This window comes from Apiospora aurea, assembly GCF_038362705.1.
Source record: "Apiospora aurea strain CBS 24483 chromosome Unknown utg000005l_segment0_segment0, whole genome shotgun sequence".
Taxonomy (NCBI): Eukaryota; Fungi; Ascomycota; class Sordariomycetes; order Amphisphaeriales; family Apiosporaceae; genus Apiospora; species Apiospora aurea.
Genome location: NW_027117392.1, coordinates 4,985,562 through 5,005,001, shown reverse-complemented (window position 1 = coordinate 5,005,001; position 19,440 = coordinate 4,985,562). Strand labels below are relative to the sequence as shown.

Below are 19,440 nucleotides of genomic sequence, written 5' to 3'. Positions count from 1 at the left end.
TCCACCGGTATATGTCATCATGAGAGCGAAACACCGAATCGATCTCGGCACAAGCGATGGCGACTCTTCTCCTACTGGCTAGCAAAGGACGAACGCCGCCGCGGAGCGCGAGGGCGAGGGCCATCGATTTGATGTATGCCGAGTACTGTGCTAGAAGCTTCAGGCCTGCCTGCTCCGGTCTGCCCACTGAGCCAGCCCACTGATGAGCTGAATTCGATGTTCCCACCAGCACATGTCAGCCCCACTCGCCGCTGCAACCTCAAATGGACAGACAGACAGGTAAATCGCCAGGGTCCTTCGATCGATGCCATGCACAGCGTCCTCCTCCTATCTTTTCCGATGCGCCTTGCATGGCGATAATTAAAATGGACTGATTCGCAGCCAAATATTACGGCTTGGCACACTTGCATCTTCTTCTGTTATTGTTGAGCGGCTTGCAGGATACTTGCAGGATAGCATTCCAGGTCAATTGGCCAATGGTGATCATCCGGCTGCGGTTTCCCCTCCACCAGATTGTTGATTTCTTAGCCAACCTGGGTCCCCTAATACTTGACGTCTTCGCCCCTCCGATCCTGATCAGGATAAATTCCCTTCGATAACTCAACACACCAGCAAGCACTGTTTTGCTTTGAGTGTAGAGTGATGCGGTTTTAACCTTCTCAAGCCCTTCGTCCCTTTTAATTTAATACCTTCCGCCTTTTACCAACTCACGTCGACTGCAGCAATCGAAGGCGCGGCGAAGAAAGAGCTCATTTCCCCATACTACGTCGTACTGCAACTCAAGCCAACGAGAGAAACCCAGCTTATTAGACTCAAACCTTGAAGGCTCGGCCCCCCTCGTTTAAGGGAAGCATTTGCGTGCCTCGGCGCCCCGGTGGGATTTTGACGCCACTGATGGTTGTCTTTGCAAAGAGCCTAATTCATACTGTTTTAATATCCTCTTCTGCTCGACTATAATAATCCTTCATCTTGCTGGCTTTCGCTTCATGTGGCCAGGCGATTGAGCGTGATAACCGGTGGCAATTGAACAACGTTGATACGCCATGGATTCCGCAACGACCACTGCCGTCGAGACGGCTGCCATTTCTGCCTCGCTACGCAGAACCGATAAAGCTGCTGCCGAAGCTGTCAAGGGCGAGTCTGGGCCGGCTGGAACAAAGCCGGAGGGAAAGACGTTCATCAGGAAATACCGTCACGTTGCGGCGATACACTCCACGGTCCGCCCCTCGACCCTTAGTCACGATTCTGCTGCTTCGCCAAGTTTCGTCGGATTTCGAAACCTGATGGTGATCGTGCTAGGTACGGATTATCTTCCCCATCCAATCCCGCCAGCATACTTACAATGTACAGTTGTGGGAAATGTCCGCCTCATCATCGAAAACCTCCAAAAGGTAGGTCGTTGAATCCCACAAAGTTGCGTGGCCACCCGTACTTACAAGCCCTCATAGTACGGCAATCTAGTATGCCTGACGTGTCATGATTTCAGGCGCCAGGATCTGATTCTGGGCCTTGCCCTTTACTTCCTCATCCCGTGCTTCCTATGGGTTGCCCACTCCATTGAACTGTACGCGGCGCAGCAAGCTAAGGCTTCCCGTGCACTTGCTATCAGTCGTGGAGGATCGTCAAGCCCGACCGTTGATCAACAGCATGTTTTCAAGTTGATGTGGTGGAGAATTCGATGGGCCCACGGCGCCAATGCCACTCTCGCTCTCACGGTTACCAGTTTTGTGGTCTATAACTACATCCACCATCCGCTAATTGGAACCCTCACCGAGTTACACGCCATCGTTGTTTGGTTGAAAACAGCTTCATATGCGCTCACCAACAGAGACCTGCGACATGCTTATCTACATCCTATCAGGGGCGAGCTGGCATCCCTGCCCGAAATATACGCCCAGTGCCCATATCCCGAAAACATCACCATGTCCAACCTGGCTTACTTCTGGTGGGCACCAACACTCGTGTATCAACCCGTCTATCCACGTACAGAGAAGATCAGATGGCTCTTCGTCCTTAAGAGGGTCGGTGAGGCGGTCTGCCTCAGTGTCTTTATCTGGTTCTGCAGTGCGCAGTATGCCGCGCCCGTACTGAGGAACTCATATGATAAGATCAACTCGCTGAATTTTGTGTCGATTCTGGAGAGGCTCTTGAAGCTTTCTACGATTTCCTTGGTCATATGGCTAGCCGGGTTCTTTGCTTTGTTCCAGTCGACCTTGAATGCCTTGGCCGAGGTTACCCGATTTGGGGATCGGTCGTTCTATGACGACTGGTGGAATGCTGGCAGCTTGGGCGAGTATTGGCGCATGTGGAACAAGCCTGTTTCGCACTTCATGAAACGCCATGTCTTTTCTCCTCTGGTGGGCCGCGGGTACAGTTTCTTCACTGCTAGTGTCGTGGTGTTCTTCATATCCGCCATTTTGCACGAGTTGGCTGTGGGTGTGCCAACGCACAACATCATTGGTAAGTGGCATTTTCTTTGTTGCTGAAATTTTACCAGGCTAACACGATGGACAGGTGTGGCATTCCTCGGTATGCTGCTACAGCTTCCACTTATCACCATAACACTCCCGTTGGCCAAGAAAGAAGGCCCTACTTGGAAGTTGATTGGGAACTGCATTTTCTGGGTGTCGTTCACGATCTTCGGGCAGCCCTTTGCAGCTCTCATGTATTTCTATGCCTGGCAAGCCAAGTATGGCAGTGTCAGTAAGCAGCTGGTCGTTGCCACTCCAGGCAGCTCAACATAAAGGATGGCAAGGCGACTGCATGCGTACGCTAACAAACGCGCAGCCACGGTTTTAACCTTGAGCTAATCACATATGATGAATATAGAAGCTAATAGGATTGGGAAGAGGCGTTTCAACTAGTATAAACCTCAACATATGGAAAATATATATTTAGAGAGGAGGTTCGCAATGGCGATGCCAAAAAATAGCGTTATGTTATACATAGCGCATGTACGAGTTACATGCGCAAGCCAGTTTAATTGAATCATACGAGGTGCATCATGGCGCCCATTTTTTATATGCAGTCCGTGTAGCAATATACTATTTCAGCCCGTCACCCGGACGCAGCCCCTTGATGGCGAGGGCGCTGCTATAACCAGACTATGATGTAGTGTACATTTCAGACAGGGGTAGCTTAATGCGAAAGGAGTCTGGCGAGATAGATTGGGCTCTAATTGTTCACCGAGTCTTATACAAAAAGTAGCGCTTTCAATTAGGGGGATACATCCCATGAAAGCATGTTGAATCCGGAGAGTCGGAAGCAAATCTCACATGCATGCTAAAGTTAGGTGGGATCGGGGCTAGCTAAGGTTGGGGTGGACCGATCAGTTTAGCGGGCGTCAATGACGACGCTTGCCTGGGAACTACCGATCTTCGTACGACACCGGCAGCTAAAACAAACAAACAAACAAACACACACACACACACCATCACCATGAAATAAATTGATGGCCACAAGCCGATAGAAGAGACAAGGGAAAACACCTGCACAATGGCTCCGAGTGACCATCATCATCATCATCATCATGAACAGCCGCAGCTGCGGCAGCGGATCGCGCGTCTGCTCCCCTTCAGCGCGTCCACGACGCCGCTGCAGGCCACGACCTACCTGCTCGGCATCTCGCTCTTCAGCATCTCCTTCCTCGTCTTCCTGAACAGCGCCGTATCCTTCGTCATCACGGACCTGATCGGCCTGAAGGAGGGCGTCGGCGACATCGTCGGCACCCTCGGCTTCGTGGACGAGCTCGTTGCCCTCGTCGCCTGCCCCGTCTGGGGCCTCGCGAGCGACCGCCTCGGCGTGCGCTGGGTCGCCGTCCTGGGCTACGCCGTCATCGCCCTCGCCCTCGTCGTCTTCGTCCAGGCCCGCGACGTCTACCCCAGCCTTGTCCTCGCCCGCGTCCTCTTCGCGCTCGGCGCCACTGCTGCGGCGACCATGGTCACGGCTATCTTGCCTGTGCTGACGGACGATCATGGCGGTGCTGCTGGAGGGGATGGGGCCGCATCGGCTGGTGATAATGGCGGTGCGGCGGCGGCGTCGCGGAGACCGGCTGGGAGGTCGAATCCGAGAGATAGCGTGGCTATGAGCTTTGAGAGCGATGCCACGATTACGCCGGAAACCTTTACGAGGACGGCGGCGGAAGGCCAGAACGGCTCGGGGGCTGACACGGATGGCTTGGGCAGGAAGCCATCTGCGCTTGCAGGGCTCGTTGGTCTGTTCACCGGGTGCGGCGCACTGGTGTCTCTGATCTTGTTCTTGCCCTTGCCGGCCCAGTTCTCCAAGCGCGAGGGTGTCACGCTGGCCGATGCCGTCACCTACAGCTTCTACGTCGTGGCAGTCGTATCGTTTCTCGTCGCCATCTTCGTCTTCATCGGACTGCGGGGCCTGAAGGGAGAAGAAGGGAAAGGTTGGCGGATGCTCCTTGGCTTGCGCAGAATGGAGGCGGCGCATGGGTCGGGGGCTCATGAGGGCAAACCGCATAAGCCTCTGCCGTACCACCGTCTTCTCCTTTCGTCGATCCGGCTTGGTTTCACCGACCCGCATATTGCCCTTGGCTATCTGGGCGGCTTCGTGGCCCGGGCCAGTACCGTGGCTATCAGCCTGTTCATCCCGCTTTACGTCAACACGTTCTTCATTGGCAACGGCTTCTGTCAAGGTTCACCCCACGACCCGTCGCCCGAGCTCAAGAAGGAGTGCCGGGCCGCCTACGTCTTGGCCTCCATTTTGACCGGCGTGGCGCAGCTCGTGGCCTTGCTGTGTGCCCCCGTGTTTGGGTATCTCAGCTCGAGACGCTGGCGCGGCGTGAATGTGCCAGTTACTGTGGCTACGCTGTGCGGTGTCGTCGGCTACACCATCTTCCCCCGGCTCCAGAGCCCCGAGTTCAAGAATGTGGATGGACGTGGCGGAGGTGGTTACGTGTTCCTGGTCGCTGCCCTACTCGGCATCAGCCAGATCGGGGCCATTGTTTCCAGCCTCGGCTCCCTCGGCCGTGGCGTCCTCAAAGCTGACGACGTCACTCAGGCGCCCGTCGCGCAACATCAGGTGGATGGAACAAATGAGAACGCTCCTCTTCTGGAGAGTTCGAACGGGGTCGCTACTTCGGAAGACGAGATTGTGGCTTCCAGGGTGCAGTTGAAGGGATCCATAGCTGGTGTATACTCGCTATGTGGAGGTGCAGCAATCCTGCTGCTCACCAAGTTGGGCGGGTATCTATTCGATGTCACGACCACTGGTGCACCGTTCTACATGATGGCTGTTTTCAATGCTATCTTACTCGCGGCCACTTTGGCTATCGATTTGGGACGCGGAATTAGGGCTAGATCTGAGAGGTAGACAGCGCAGGGTATAATAAGTAGAAGTAGCGCGAATTTCATTAATATAATACAATCTCTTTGCTTGTTTTGAATTTGTGTACTATCATTAATTCCATATTTGGCTCTTCGTCACTACGCATACAACGCTGATGCCGGATCAATTTCGCATTTGCAACATGTAACTTGAAGCCGCACGCATTGTATAGCCGCTACCAAGTCATGTGCCCTGAGGCAGGTGGAAGATGAAAGAAGTCGCTGCCCTAGCTAAGAGCCGCCAGGGATGCATCTCACCAACCGCAAGAGTAGATGAGAGCTCCAATAAAGACACCTTCCAGGGCGTGCTCACGAGCTTGTTTGGCAACCACCGGACTTCCTCGGTGGACGATTATGATACACCCCGTAGCGCGCGAGGAGGTGCTCGGTAACCCTCCAGTAGAAAATTTGATGTGGCCTTGCTCAGAAGTACCTTAGATAGATCTTCCTTCGAACATCTATCTGGCCCCAAGGACTGTGATGATTGTTTGAGCAATGGCATTTCCGCGCCTCGTTCTCAGATATCGCTTAGAAAACTGATAACGGCCAGCTCCGGTGTAACTCTGTCGCCGCCCCATGGTTGTTACTTACCTTATATATCGCATGTTAGGTGGCGTTCTAATGCCAGGTACACCGCACATCCCACGCGGATCACGTTTCTTTCCCTGGTCTGGCCTGGATGATTGATAAGGACGAAAGGGGGCCTAGGCCTCGGGGATGTCCTGTTGGTGGTGTTGAGGAAACAACCAATAAGCGAGGGCGGCACGACAACGAAGTCGTTGGTGTTGGCATGGATACATGCCTTCTTACCCTTTTGTCTCCAGCGTGCAGCCCATGAATGAGATGGAGCTAGGCTCGTCGTCCCTCACTCGTGCTGGTGGGCCGGGGTGAGTGGTTTGTCTGGTTGTCATGTATGCGTTGGGCTTGAGTATATCGCCCGAATAGGCAATGACCTTTGCAGCTTGTCAGCAGGGTGACGCAGCACCCTTGCGAAAGCCGGACCTTCTGGAATGGCGCTAGAAGCATTCGCGAACTGTCCTTGGTGGTGTGAGATGCGTGGCTGCCGGCAACTGACCGCATCATAGGCTGTCAACGAGACCAGCGTCATTTGTGCGACGTGCAGAAGAAAAAGGAATTCCTGACACGCTCACCGGCCTCACGTGCACGCGACACGGCTAGGCCCTCTTCGAGAAATCGGTCAAGCGATTGGCGAGATGGTCGTATATCATGATACCTATAGCGCGGTTGCGAAAGTTGTCGACGTATTATCTTTTGGCGCTACCGTCTGTAGCTTTCAATGTGTATGCCGCTTGTACAGTCGCCGCCTCCAAACTTGGCATCGGCATGCATGTTGCAATCCCAAACTCCATGCGACGACACCCGAGTGAGTCCAAGCAGCATCCCCCATGCCCGGTCGGTGAACGGAATAGGATCCGCTCTGGAAAACGGCCTGTGTTTGGTTCGAGGGTTGCTACGCTCGAGTGCCTAAAACGGTAGGAGCCATCGAGGGCAACATCTGATTGGTTCGCATCGTGTGTTGATGGATCTCGCCTGGCCTTTCTTTTTTTGCAGAGCTCCGAGGAGATATAAGATTCCAATCTGCCACGAATTGTCACCATTCGTGCACTCCGTCTCACTTGCGCTGAATCCCCTTACGGGACGCAAGCCACAAGGCGATCGATCCTGTTTTACCTTGGTCCTATGTACCGGCCATGTATGTTGGTCACAAGCGCATGGCGAGCCTTTATTAGAAGGATTGGGGCCCGGCAGCCAAGCCAAACAAACTAATACGACATACATGATGCTGGCTGACCGCTAATGGCAAAGCCGGCATCTGGGGTCGACACGGCGAGGCAACCGTATTGGTAGCTCCAACCCTCCCACGCGGTGGGCACGAAAGGCAGAGGGGTGATTGGTACAGCCAGTGTACTCGCGGGTCATGTACAATGCGGTTCAAGTGCCCATGTTCTGACGGGTGACGACAAGGGAAAGAGGGGTAGCCACCTCCATCCTGTCCCAGCCCTGGGGAAGCGAGAACAGCCAGCTGATCACGAGAAATGTGTTGCAGCAGTAGTAATCCTACAGGGGGTCATGGTGCAGGTTTCTCAAGGTGTGTCGCCAGGGAACCTGACTGGAGGCGGAAGCCGTTTTTCGGCGCCTTGCGTTGTTTCCCTACAGGCCTTGGCGCCGGAGACTCCGACCTTACCCCAGATTCGCAGGACTCGATGTAAATATTTGTGATTTTGATGCCTATTGTCAGTGAGCATTCCGAACAGTTATAGAGCATGTGTGTTGAGTGCCCTGAACAATTAGACCGGCCAATGAGGTCCACGATGAGGCCGCACAGCAGCACTTGGCCTGGGCGATGATCCATGTTGTTGACTTATGAAGTGTTCTGCTAGTCGCTCGCCACGCCCTATATTCCGATGTCTTTTAATGTCATGCGATCAGAGGGCGCCTCGAGACGAGTCTCAATACTCCCATGCTTTGCCTTCTGGCAGAAACAGACTGGCCTGTCTACGCCTTCAGGCCGAGCTCCAGTGATCGGCACAAATCTCGATTGGAGACATTGCTCTTCGCTAACTGTGAAGACTTGGCTTGGGCGTGAAGAATAGCGATGAGATTGATACAGCCGAATAGAAGCGCTTCCAATAAGCTGCTGTCGTTAAAGACCTGATATACATGTTTACTTTTATAGGAGTTTTGTGGCCGTTGATGGGCCAGGGTCTCCGTAACCGGACATGATACTTAGCGGAGGCCGCCGCCTCACGAGCACTGAATGTCTACAGATGACATGCCCACTTATTGATCGATCAACAAGGCTGAGGAGTTGATCTGTAAAGCGCCGTTGATGTAACTTGCCGCGTATTGGAAGGGCCGCTTCTGGTGGTGCACTGGTAGGTAGTCCTGGACGCGATTTTCCGTGTGTCCAGGCGTCTCCAAAGGAAGAAGCGAAGAGGGTGCCATATGCATGATGGCATATACACCAGCACGCCCTGATGGCTACCCGTGCACGTTGATATGAATATGGTCACGGTGCTCGTCCAACATTGACGTAGGAACATGCAGCAGGGCTGAATTCAGGTACCGTACAGAGATGTAGGGGAAAGGATGGATCAAAGTGGTTGTTTGGCTGCAACGACGAGTGGGTTCGGGTTTGGTTCCTTGTATTCTGGATTTCCATTACTTTAAAGTAACTGGACCCCAGACCCAACCGTCGAAATTTCAACTGTACACGACATGTCCGCCTACCCACTCTCCACAACCACTTGAAGGCCGCATCGTTTGTTGTCGAATCTGGTCCTTGGCACTGCACCTGGGGGTTCGTCGCTTGTCTCATCAATCCCCGAGCCGTTAACCCATTCACCGCGTTGTTGCGTCCGCGTGTATGGGTGGATGTTTGGCGTCGTGAGCAATCCATTGCGGTACGGCTGACTCCACCAAACAGTGAGACCTCGTCAACGTGCTGTCCCACTGCTAAAGTCCGAACTCTGTTATATTTCCCATCGCGAGCCCCCCCCCAGCCGGCCAGCCAAAAAACAACACTCTTTACTACGGCCTGAGTGTACCTACCAGATCCAGTAGAGTCTGCTTGGTCCCGTCCCCTACATACATGATACATCCCAGAAGAGGAGGGCAACGACCAACCTGACTTGCAAGTGGGTCATCCTCAATTTGGAGACCGTAGTGCAGCGCTTGCAGTGGTTTTATTTGCTTGGCCCAGGGTTCCCTCGAACGATTCCAACTATTCTGTCCCACCCCTAGCCTGCAAGTACCAGTACCGCCCTGCGTATACGCCACAGCTCGATCTCCATATTAGTCTACACACCTGGCCTGCACTTTTGCCCGCGCAACATCAAGCGGATCTATCTTCTGCCTACCTAGCAACCTCCCCCGAGCCAAGCACTGGAAAAGTTTTGTGGTCGTCCTTGCAGCCAAAAGACCTTGGAACTTACAAGCTCTCAGTACCATACATCAATATCCATTGTCTGCCTGCTGTTTTAGGACCAGACCTAAGGGCAGAAACTCCAAGAGTTCTCTATACACCAGAGTATATTCTACATACTGCTCCCGCTCTGCCTTCTATACCGGATCCTGCTCTGTCACTGGCTCTCCGGGAACTCAGCGCCCTTCGCCCAATTCTGTTACAAACAATTACATAAGAACCCATCCGCCGTGTCTCTTCTTTGACACCAAACCACTTGTCACCACATACACCACCACCCTTATCTCTGACCGTCTTCGCCCAACGGCCTAATCTGAGGCTCTACATCGACCCCAGAACCGCTTGGATCACTTCTGAGTCTCACCTGAGATTCGCCCTTCCCGAGCTATTGGACCCCGGCTTCCCCAGACTATGTATTGATTAGCGTTGCATACACGCGCTTCAGTGCCGGAAACAAACCCTGGAATCGGACATTTTTGGTGTGTCTCGACATCGCCGGTTGTGGTGTCTTTTTTTTTTTTTGGTGGTTTGCCTCGATACCAGGTACACACCTCACTTACACAAAAATTTGCCTGAACAAGGGAAATCCACTCACTCACGCCCAACGCCAGCATTCCCACCTCACTTTGTATCATCGTTACGTTCTCACCTCGCTTGTGAGAGGCGTTTGCCGACTGAACCGGCAATCGTCTCCTAGCGTCAGAAATTGACATGCCCGACAAGATGTCCATTGATAAGAAAGACCCTTCCAAGGAGAATTCGGAGGATGAGTCCCCCGTCTCAACCCCGGAAAATGAGGCTGGCCCTTCCATCCCTTCGGAGAACCAACCGGCCAAGCGGAAGGGTGGGCGCAAACCCGTAAGTCAATCCCCCCTTTCTAGTGATATAACAACTTTAAACCACTGATCACACTTTCTCTCAATTTGGTGACGTGGATCAGTGCTGAAGATTGCTGCCCCGAAGTCACATCTTATTAACCCCATTGGTTGCTAGATATATGCCACCTCTGAAGAGAGGAAGCAGAGAAACAGGCAAGCGCAAGCTGCTTTCCGTGAGCGGCGGACAGAGTACATCAAGCAGCTCGAGGAAACCATCCGAGTGCATGAGGGTAACTTGACTAATCTTCAGGCTGCTCATCGCAGTGCCGCCGATGAGTGCTTGATGTTACGATATAAAAACTCCTTGCTCGAGAGAATTCTCCTGGAGAAAGGTAACCACTATGTTCGAAGTCTCATCATCGCAACACCAGCTAAATCAACATAGGCATTGATGTTCAAGCCGAGCTTCGAGCCAAGACAGGCAGCCCGAATCTTGGTCCCACACACATGGCGCCGAATATGGTCCAACCTCCCCGTCTCCCACGTACCATGTTCAACAGACATCACCATTCACGAAGGTCCGCCTCTAGCATCGCACCTAAGCTTGAAGCCATAACGAGCTCTTTGCCCCCGCCTCTTCATGGGCTCCAGGCTGCCACGTCTCCAAAGACGAGGCCCACGCCGCCCTCTCACGCGGCTTCCCCTACGAATCCAAATCCAAGTTTCGGCCAGCCGGTAACCTCGCCTACCACTGATCAGCCAGGTGTACGATCGGCATTACCCCAGCCGATGCGACCACCATTGCCTCCAATGCAGGGGCCCAATGGCCGCCGCTGCTGCGCGCCAGCAAATGCTGCAGGCGGGTGCAAGCGGCGGTGCCAATCCCACTGCGCGGACAGCTCCTTTCTACCCGACGCCGTCCTTCCAGAACCATATTGAGCAACTAGGCAAGCTGACCCGTGCTATTGATACCTAATTGATGGGGCTTTGGCGTCCTAGACTAATTCCACCTTACAGAGCAGGAGTATGATGCCCCAAACGATATGATTGACGAGGTCGAACCGGACACTCCTGGCCCCGGCCCTTATCCGACACAGTACGCCGGCGGCCAGCAGCCGCAAGCGCACCAGGGCCAGCAGCCTCACCACCAACCACCACCACAGCAGCAGCAGCAGCAACAGCACGGCATGCCGATGCAATCAGTGGGCGGGGGAGCACCGGCACAACAGGGTATGCCCCAAGGGGAGCAGCAACCTGGCCATAGCCAGGGGCAAGGCTATCCAAGCATGACGCAATTGCTGGACCCTGCTCTCGACTGGGACCCATTCGGCCTGAGTGCTTCGATGCAATTCCCGACCCAGTTTTCGTTCGACACGAGCAATATGCGATAAACGACACGAACACTTGGAGGAGGCGGCGGCGATCCGGCCTCAACAACCACGTCTATCCTAAGAGAACTCTGGACTTCGCTCAGCCACTTTGCTATACAGCAGGGAGCTACGCTGTGGTCAACACGTCTTCTGAACGATCCCTTGGTGGATCAATGAAAGACGCGCAAAAACTGCCAAGAAACAGACACAGCAGGCGGGTGCGGCTACGAAGCTGAAATCCAGGGACAGCGGGACTGGCCTCTTTTATTATTTGTTTTCATACCATCTCTGGTACCTCCAGTTACCAGGAAGATGGCTTCTTTGCCCGGCATTGCTCAAGGGCTAATTTCAACGCGAGAGGCAGGAGTGGAACAGCATTGATACGATACCCATGGCAGGCGGTCACTGGTTTATTCTTACGACAAATCACGGTTATTTCGGCGTTCACGACCATTTACCGGCAGAAAAAAGTTTTTGCTTCTTATATATTCCCTACGTGCCGCAATCCCTAAAGGGACGGCACGGATCGTACAGGAGTACGGGATATCCTAAAAGTTGTTGTTTTCTATTGGTTTTCTTTTCGATTCAAGAGATGGGCATTGCAATTTCCAAGCATGGCCGCATTCGAAGGTGGCGGGATTCAAAACCTGTACATACCTTTTTTCTTGGCAGGGCATTATTCTATTCCGTCTGTACCCTCCATAGTTACTGTCTTTCAAGTTCGCTTTTTATATTCGGGTCAATAAGGACGGAGAATCATGTATGCTGTGGTGAAGAGCGTGGGATCCCCCATTGGGATCCCCCATTCACGGTACATACCCCCGGAATACCTAGGTAGGTTGGCTGGTACATAGGAAAAAGTGTTTGGCTAGATTCCCTTTTCTTCTTCTTCTCTCTTATTGTGTGCATAATCATGGTGTATGTACTGTATCCGAGTCTCAGTGGTGCATTGCCAAAGCTACTAGTTAGGTAGATTACTACTTGATTCTTAACTCGAATTGCCTACTCCGCTTCTCATCTTCGCTCACTGCCCACCCACAACGGTTTTGCGTAACCCTGCGGGCACCGGAAGTTTCAGCTCCCCAGGCCCCGAACAATTCAAGAATCCTTGTTCGCACATACACATTGCATGCTGCAGTCATGTATCGCCCTTCTTATGTGAGATGGAGTGCGGCAACCAACAAGTCCGCAGATAAGCGTAGTGTGCCGCCTGTCGAGCATCGATACGGAGCACGATGCAATCAACGAGCGCTTCTCTTCCAGCAACTCCGAGACACTGTCTGTCTGTACGTCTTCGCTCAGTCATCACATCATTGAAGCACCTCGCGCTCGTATTATCGGACATCGGCTTTAATGGGCGCTGAGCGGCAATCGGGGCTTGGCGCAGGACAGCGGCCCGGTTGGGATACTGGAAGAGACACCAGGGCTAATTGTCATGCCCGTAACACCGAGTTGTTACACTGGTATCTTTCATTCGAGTTTATTCGACTGTCTATATGTAGGTATTCCAGCAATTCCGTTCGAGTATCATGCGGGCGTTGGCAATCCGGAGTCATAGCCAGCAACACTTCTGAGCGGCCCTGGCCTCGAAATCTCCGCCAGACGAGGTTTTCCCAAGCGGAGCCATGGCGCGACAACCGAACAAGTAGGGACCTTAAATTCCTCGCATCAAGTGGAAGTGGGATCCTTTCTGAGGGAGCCACACAGAGCAACGACTCGTTGTACCGGTACTTGCTCGAAAGCTTCGTGTGGCTGGTGGTTTGCGTGGTTGTGCGTGCCGTGCATACCGGCCGAGGTTTGTGGGTTCGTGGCCAAGGAGGGGTTGGTTGGCTCGTTCGCGGGAGCTGCCCAGGTTGGGGACCAGCTACCCGCTGCTAACCAGTACGAAGCACCACCAGACTCGAATTCCTGCCAGATCGGTCCAAATGCCGGTCGACAGCCTGTAATTCTGCTCGGGTTTTGATCGTGATGTGCGATGCTGTGCGGTGCTTCTGCACCGGCCCTCTGACTGTACCATGCCATGCGCAGTCCTACACTACTGCGCGTCGTGAGTAACGAAGGCCACTCGGCAGGCCCACGCGCAGTCTTCACCCAGCAGCTATGCGTCTCAACAACGAGGCAGGCGGCCCTCGTGATCACGCTGGCCAGCTGTCCTTTTCAAGTCTCCTCCGAGCTAGTCGCTAGGTTAATTGCTGTCCTCATGACCGCCAGCAACTTTCTCTGACCTTGGCGAACACCGTCCCTCCCATCCAAGGTAGTACGGATCAGACGGCTGGTCTAGATTGTCGTAGGCCGTGGGTGGGTTCCTGTGCAAAGACCAAGCAGAGAGCTTTCCCCCATTCGCCCAACCGACCGCTCCGATGCCCCCCACCCACGAGCCACAGTCCCAATGGTCCACAGCTCTCGGTTGAGTTGGAGTTGGAGTAAGCTGGTAGCATCTTGGAGACGACAGATTTGGTCTCCAACTGCTACGGGCCAGGGCCGCCAGTCACCTCCAAGTCGCTCTTGACCAAGCGTTGTGCATCGTTGTTAGGTAACAGCATCTCGTGCCAAGTGCAGCATTGCGTAACGTCCTCATTGTGAACGAGTTTCGAAAGTCATCAGGATGGCTTATTGTTCTCCCTTGCTATTGACGCTTGTCAACCTGTAGTCATCCATCCCCACAGCCTCCTGGCTCCTGGTGAGGACGGGGACGGCTTCGCTGTGGAATAGAGGCAGGAACCCCCGGTGATTGGTGCCGGTTCGATGGAAGGGATGGATGTTCACATGACCATGAATGTAGTAGAGAGTATGTAACTTGACGCTCGCTTAGTGCCAAGGACTACCACTTCAGTAAAAGAGAAAGTGCGCCGTGGGAGATGAACGATGACGATCACCACGGAGCTCTGAGCACTTGCACAAGCGTATTGACAGAAGAGAGCATGACGACGACGATGATGACGACGATGGAACTGCCATCCACTTGGAAACAGAGCACGAGCGAAACTAACAGAAAGAAAAACAACAGCCTGCTCAACGAGCAGATAGAGGGCGGGGTGGTCTATTTATCAAGGAGCTCTAGAAGGGCTGAGCTATCTGGTCGACTCGTCGGGTCTCCTTCTCTTATCTTTCTGCAGACCTGCCTGTTTCCGGCATGTGTAATGTCAAGGCGCCGCGGGAGGCAGAGATAAGGGACGGTATTATCAACCAAAAAACAAAACCCCGACGAATCAATCCCACGCGCGCGCGCCGGTGCTACTATGTATGTACACACCTGGTCAGTATGTAATAAGTCGAACGCACACACACACACAGACCAGACGTTTCGTTCGTTCACCCCACGATACGATGGGGTACATATCTCCGACAGTGACAACGGGTTCAGATGTTTAAAACGCTGGTAGTGGCTTGACCACACACCAACCCATATATCGCCTACCTGGTAGGTAGTATTTGCCAACCTCAACATGAATGCTGTTTGACTTCTCCAACGTTGGATGACTCGCGAGTTACATAGGTAGACAGGTTGGAAGTTGGCATAGGCGACGGGGCTTTAACTTTTACGGACAGCATATGTACTAGTATGCAGGCAAGCTGAAACTCTGCGCTCACTATTCCCGGCGGCTATCGTGAACTTACAAAGTCACGAAGCTACCGTCATGTTTCTCTGGTAAAATACCATCCAAGTGTGGCATGTGATAGTCGCAGGACATTAGGCGCATAGTAGTCAGTGCTCACTTGGCCGTAGATGCACCCAGATGCAAACCGATCACCCCAGTTTCTTCATAGGCTATTGATGTCTGTTGATCTGCTGCAAATCCATAGCAGGCCGAGCAGTCAATGTACAAGCAGTAGGCGCGTCGGATGAACAGACATTACCCTGTATCTACGTAATAATTTGCTTGGAGATGCAGCAGGTCGAAACCCTAATGAGAGCTGCCACTGCACTGCATTAACCCGAACCCAAATTCCAATGCCTGAACGGCATTACTCTAGCTCCGGGTCGGTAGTACCTGGATACTTCCAACTTACATACCTACCCAGCTACGCACTCGAGGGGCTTAGGATGCAGCAAGACAAGATGGGGTGATATAGAAAGACAACCTGGTTGCGTGTGTGTGTATGTAGGACGTGGTGCAACTGCGGTCAAATGAAACTGTACACAAGGTTATCGCTGTGAAATGGTTACGATGGTATGCGCAGGTGGTAGGTAAAGTAGGGTAAGAAGTATTGCATCGATAAAAGTGAAGTATAACTTAGAAGGAGGCAAGAGCGGGCCGTGACGTACCTACCTCCTCCCACTTTGAAGGTCTTGAAGCTTGAAGCTGAAGCTCTTTTTTGGCATCCACAGAAACCCGACGCTCGGGCCACTCGCTACGGGTGTTTTTTTGACCTTGGGGCTATTTTTTTCTTTTTTTCGCTTTCCCATGGGCATTGATTTGTTGTGTGGACAGCGAAATTCGAGCCTGCGCACCAAAAAAAAGAAGATCAGGTCTGGAGGTTTTGAGGGAGCAGCTGGTAGCCAGCCACGCCACAGAGCAGTCGAACCGGGGAAACCTGCGTGCCCAGAGTGAAAGCAAAGGCCCCAAGGCCCCAATCGACCTGACGCATTTGGCCCAACCAATCCTTGAAATCGGCCGGAACCACTAGGTCGACCACCACGAGAGAGATTTCAATTCCCTATCGCACCTACAGGATATGACCTATTGCTAGGCTTGTATCCTTCCTCGTCTTCTTCCTCACTCCTCTCACCGTATCGACTTGATAGTCTCTTTTTGACTCGTTTGTCGTCCTTAAAGCTACGCCTTGCTGAAAGGCGATAAAAAATTGACGGCACCATGTCGGTCGCGTCCAAGGTACGTTCGCCTGGTCTTTTTTTTCGCAACATTTCGTCCATTGCGCCCTCGCTCGTGAAGCTATTCCAAATCCAACACGACCCCTCACCAGACATCCAGCCTCAGTGAAGCTGGCAAGGAGAGCTATACACACCTACCTCCAGGCGTGTATGTCTCTGTACGTGTGTGTGCGTGCGTGTGTACGAGTGGGCATGGGCACCTCCACACCAAGGCGATCCTCTCGCACGTCGCCTTCGACTGTTGTGGCCGTTGCTGTCGAGATTTTTTACATTGCCCGCCTTGAGCCAAATTTCTGCCATGGACTGCTGAGCTAACGATTCCTCACAGAACCTGTTCGACCTCCTCGGTACGATTGAACCCATTCATCCCGGCGCTCAATTTTCGAAAGAAAGCGCTGCTATGAACGGGGTACCAAGTGCTAACCTAAATCAACCCACACAGGCAATGACGCCGATGGAGACTCCGATACCCCTTCCGGACCCGTCAAGACGGTAGACAAGAACACCACGCGCACCACTAAGCGCACTGTCGAGCCCGTCGCCCCCGCCAAGCCCGTTACCGCTAACACTGGCGCTCGCCGTGGTCCCGGTGGCAACGAGGGAGGTTAGTACAAGAAGAGCAAGATCACAAAAATCAAGCATGGGAACTTACATGGGAACTTCGCAGCTTTCCGCGATAAGAACGCCGGCAGCTCCAACAACCAGCGCCGAGGCACCGATGAGGCCACTCGTGGTGGTCCCCGCGGCGGCCGTGGCGCCCGTGAGCGAGGAGGCCGTGGTGGCCGCTACCCCCGTGAGCGCGATGACCGCCACACTAAGAGCGCTGTTACGTATGGCTTATCTATTCTACACTCTTGAAACCCCACTAACCGTTTTCCCAGCGGCTCCGAGAAGCAGGCTGCCCAGAGCTGGGGTGCCCAGGAGGGTGAGGCCGAGGCCAAGGATGAGCAGGCTGGCGAGGCCATTGCTCAGTCTGAGCTGAAGGAGGCTACTGCTGAGGATGCCCAGAACGCTGATGTCATCCCCGAAGAGGAGGACAAGAGCGTCTCGTACACCGACTACCTCGCCCAGCTGGCTGAGAAGAAGCTGGCTCTTGGCGGTGGTCCCGACATCCGCAAGCCCAACGAGGGCAGCAAGGCCGACAAGAAGTGGGCCAGCGCCAAGGCTCTCGTCAAGGAGGAGACCGACTTCGTTTCCCCTACTGCCACCAAGACCAAGCGTGAGCGTGAGCGAAAGGAGAAGCAAGTTCTCGACATCGATCAGCGCTACGTTGAGCCCGAGCGTCCCCGTGGCGGACGTGGCGGCCGTGGTGGTGCCCGTGGTGAGGGTGGCCGTGGACGCGGCGAGGGTCGCGGTGGACGTGGCCGTGGCGAGGGCCGTGGTGGACGTGGTCGTGGGGGTGGTGAGTTCCGTGGCACTGGCGAGTTCCGTGGCGGACGCGGTGGTCGTGACAACACTTCCTCCATCAACACCAAGGATGAGTCGGCCTTCCCCAGCCTGGGCGCCTAAACTCGTTTGAGTCTTTGGTCGGTCGCTTGTCGCCCGCGACGAGCTAAATTACGGCACATACAACATAGGTCATTTGCTTGACCGGGCATCTTGGAAGCCATGTCTATATTCTGTATTCGGATGTAGATTTGAGTTGTCGAGGTTGGCCCCGCAAAAGCTGGTGGTAATCCAGTTACACAAAACTTGAGGCATAATGTTTGTACATTTCCTCGGAATCGATGAAAAAAAAAAGTTTCTTTCCCTTTGATCAACCCTGACTGAGCCGGTATGGAAAAAAACGGTGGCCTCTTGGGAAACAATGGATGATTAGGTTCTCTATGGTGGCCATCTTCTTTGTACTGGTAGAACTCGGTCCGTCGTTTGACTGCTAATTCATCGAACGTAAAAACTCATTGTTCTGTTTCAGCATCTGCACTGGTGAAGTGAGGCGTGGCGATGCTGTGTGATTTTCTTTGTATACCTGGACAGGGCACTAGGATCGGCTCTTGGTGTCGCCAGTGCTTGAACGTCTTTACCTTGTTGTAGCAAAACTATCGTATTGTGTAATATCTGGGTCTTCAAAGGCTTTGTTTCCCTCTCGAGGTCTAGTGAACAGCGCCATGGACTACATATACCCGGCTGGTGAATACCCCCTATTCTGTTCGAACGAATTCAATGCTCAATTCTGGCTAAACAAAATCGAATTGAGTAACTCGACAGGCTATTGAAACCTCTCCTATCAGGCATCATACCAGGTAAGGACCTTTTATCTTTGCTTCCTCTGCTAAAATGGACAACGCTGAAATCATCTACGTTTGTGAGCTCTGTGGCAGCTTTGTGGCCCAAACCGTTCCCCTTAGTGACCGCGAGGGGCCGGAAAACGACGAGATCGAAAGATTGCTGGAGCTCTCACCCAGAACAATCGAAGACAGTGGTGGGCGCGCCGTATGGACGCCGCCCACTGCGTCCTTGAGGCGGCCGTGGCGGCGAGTGCCGGTCTCCCGTGATGACTGTTCTCGCTGCAGCAGTGGTGATGATACGGCGGCAGCTACTACTGCTGCTGCTGCTGCTGATGATGATGTATCGATGTTACTGCGAATGCCGTTTGAAAGGTATAAACGGTTGTTGGAAGAGACACGGCAGCTCACAGTCGCAAACCGCGACTACTTGCTAAAGGGTTTCATGACTGCTGCGGAGTACTACTCGTCGCCGTTGTCGTCGCCGGCTGCCGCCGCCACCAATGACAACGACCCAGACAGCCAGGCGCTCAACCCCCGGCCGCAGCTGGCGGGCCGTCTCTGTGTCGTGACCAGTATCGCTCCGGAGAACCCGTTCGTAGACGCTGGAGACGTGACGGCTCGTGAGACTCCTATCATCACACTGACGCCCGCTACTCGGCAGACATCACCTTCTTCCCCGTGTCCGGCGACGGATTTTTACTGAAAGGAGGACCCTGTTTCCGTTGGGCGTGGTGAGTAGGGTGCGGAGGGAAGTCGGCAGGAGAGCGAGTGATAACCGGCTTGAAGTTGAAGTGGTGGTGTAGCTGCCAGACGGCATTTCCTACGGGTGAGGTGAGTGATTGATGTTCCTGCTACAATGTAAATAAAGGATAATGATAACGAGGAAAGGCAAATCT

General features: G+C 53.5%; 5 protein-coding genes across 5 annotated transcripts; all 5 read left to right on the top strand.

Annotated features, from left to right (window-relative positions):
* Positions 1–1,043: 1,043 nt before the first annotated feature.
* PG986_008083 (MBOAT family protein) lies at positions 1,044–2,744 on the top strand (the record flags this gene model as incomplete). The annotated part of the gene is made up of 4 exons (XM_066844305.1): positions 1,044–1,299; positions 1,351–1,391; positions 1,449–2,460; positions 2,515–2,744. The coding sequence occupies 4 exons, from the start codon at positions 1,044–1,046 to the stop codon at positions 2,742–2,744; spliced, it is 1,539 nt and encodes a 512-aa protein (XP_066700417.1).
* Positions 2,745–3,495: 751 nt separating this feature from the next.
* PG986_008082 (uncharacterized protein) lies at positions 3,496–5,334 on the top strand (the record flags this gene model as incomplete). The annotated part of the gene is made up of 1 exon (XM_066844304.1): positions 3,496–5,334. The coding sequence occupies one exon, from the start codon at positions 3,496–3,498 to the stop codon at positions 5,332–5,334; it is 1,839 nt and encodes a 612-aa protein (XP_066700416.1).
* Positions 5,335–10,017: 4,683 nt separating this feature from the next.
* PG986_008081 (uncharacterized protein) lies at positions 10,018–11,503 on the top strand (the record flags this gene model as incomplete). Its single annotated transcript, XM_066844303.1, has 5 exons — positions 10,018–10,152; positions 10,288–10,504; positions 10,558–10,847; positions 10,876–11,071; positions 11,130–11,503. The coding sequence occupies 5 exons, from the start codon at positions 10,018–10,020 to the stop codon at positions 11,501–11,503; spliced, it is 1,212 nt and encodes a 403-aa protein (XP_066700415.1).
* A 4,796-nt stretch (positions 11,504–16,299) lies between these two features.
* Positions 16,300–17,825, top strand: PG986_008080 (uncharacterized protein; the record flags this gene model as incomplete). Its single annotated transcript, XM_066844302.1, has 5 exons — positions 16,300–16,317; positions 16,645–16,663; positions 16,759–16,920; positions 16,984–17,146; positions 17,198–17,825. 5 exons carry the CDS (start codon positions 16,300–16,302, stop codon positions 17,823–17,825), a joined length of 990 nt encoding a protein of 329 aa, XP_066700414.1.
* Positions 17,826–18,593: 768 nt separating this feature from the next.
* On the top strand, positions 18,594–19,247 carry PG986_008079 (uncharacterized protein; the record flags this gene model as incomplete). Its single annotated transcript, XM_066844301.1, has 1 exon — positions 18,594–19,247. One exon carries the CDS (start codon positions 18,594–18,596, stop codon positions 19,245–19,247), a length of 654 nt encoding a protein of 217 aa, XP_066700413.1.
* Between the last annotated feature and the right edge of the window lie 193 nt (positions 19,248–19,440).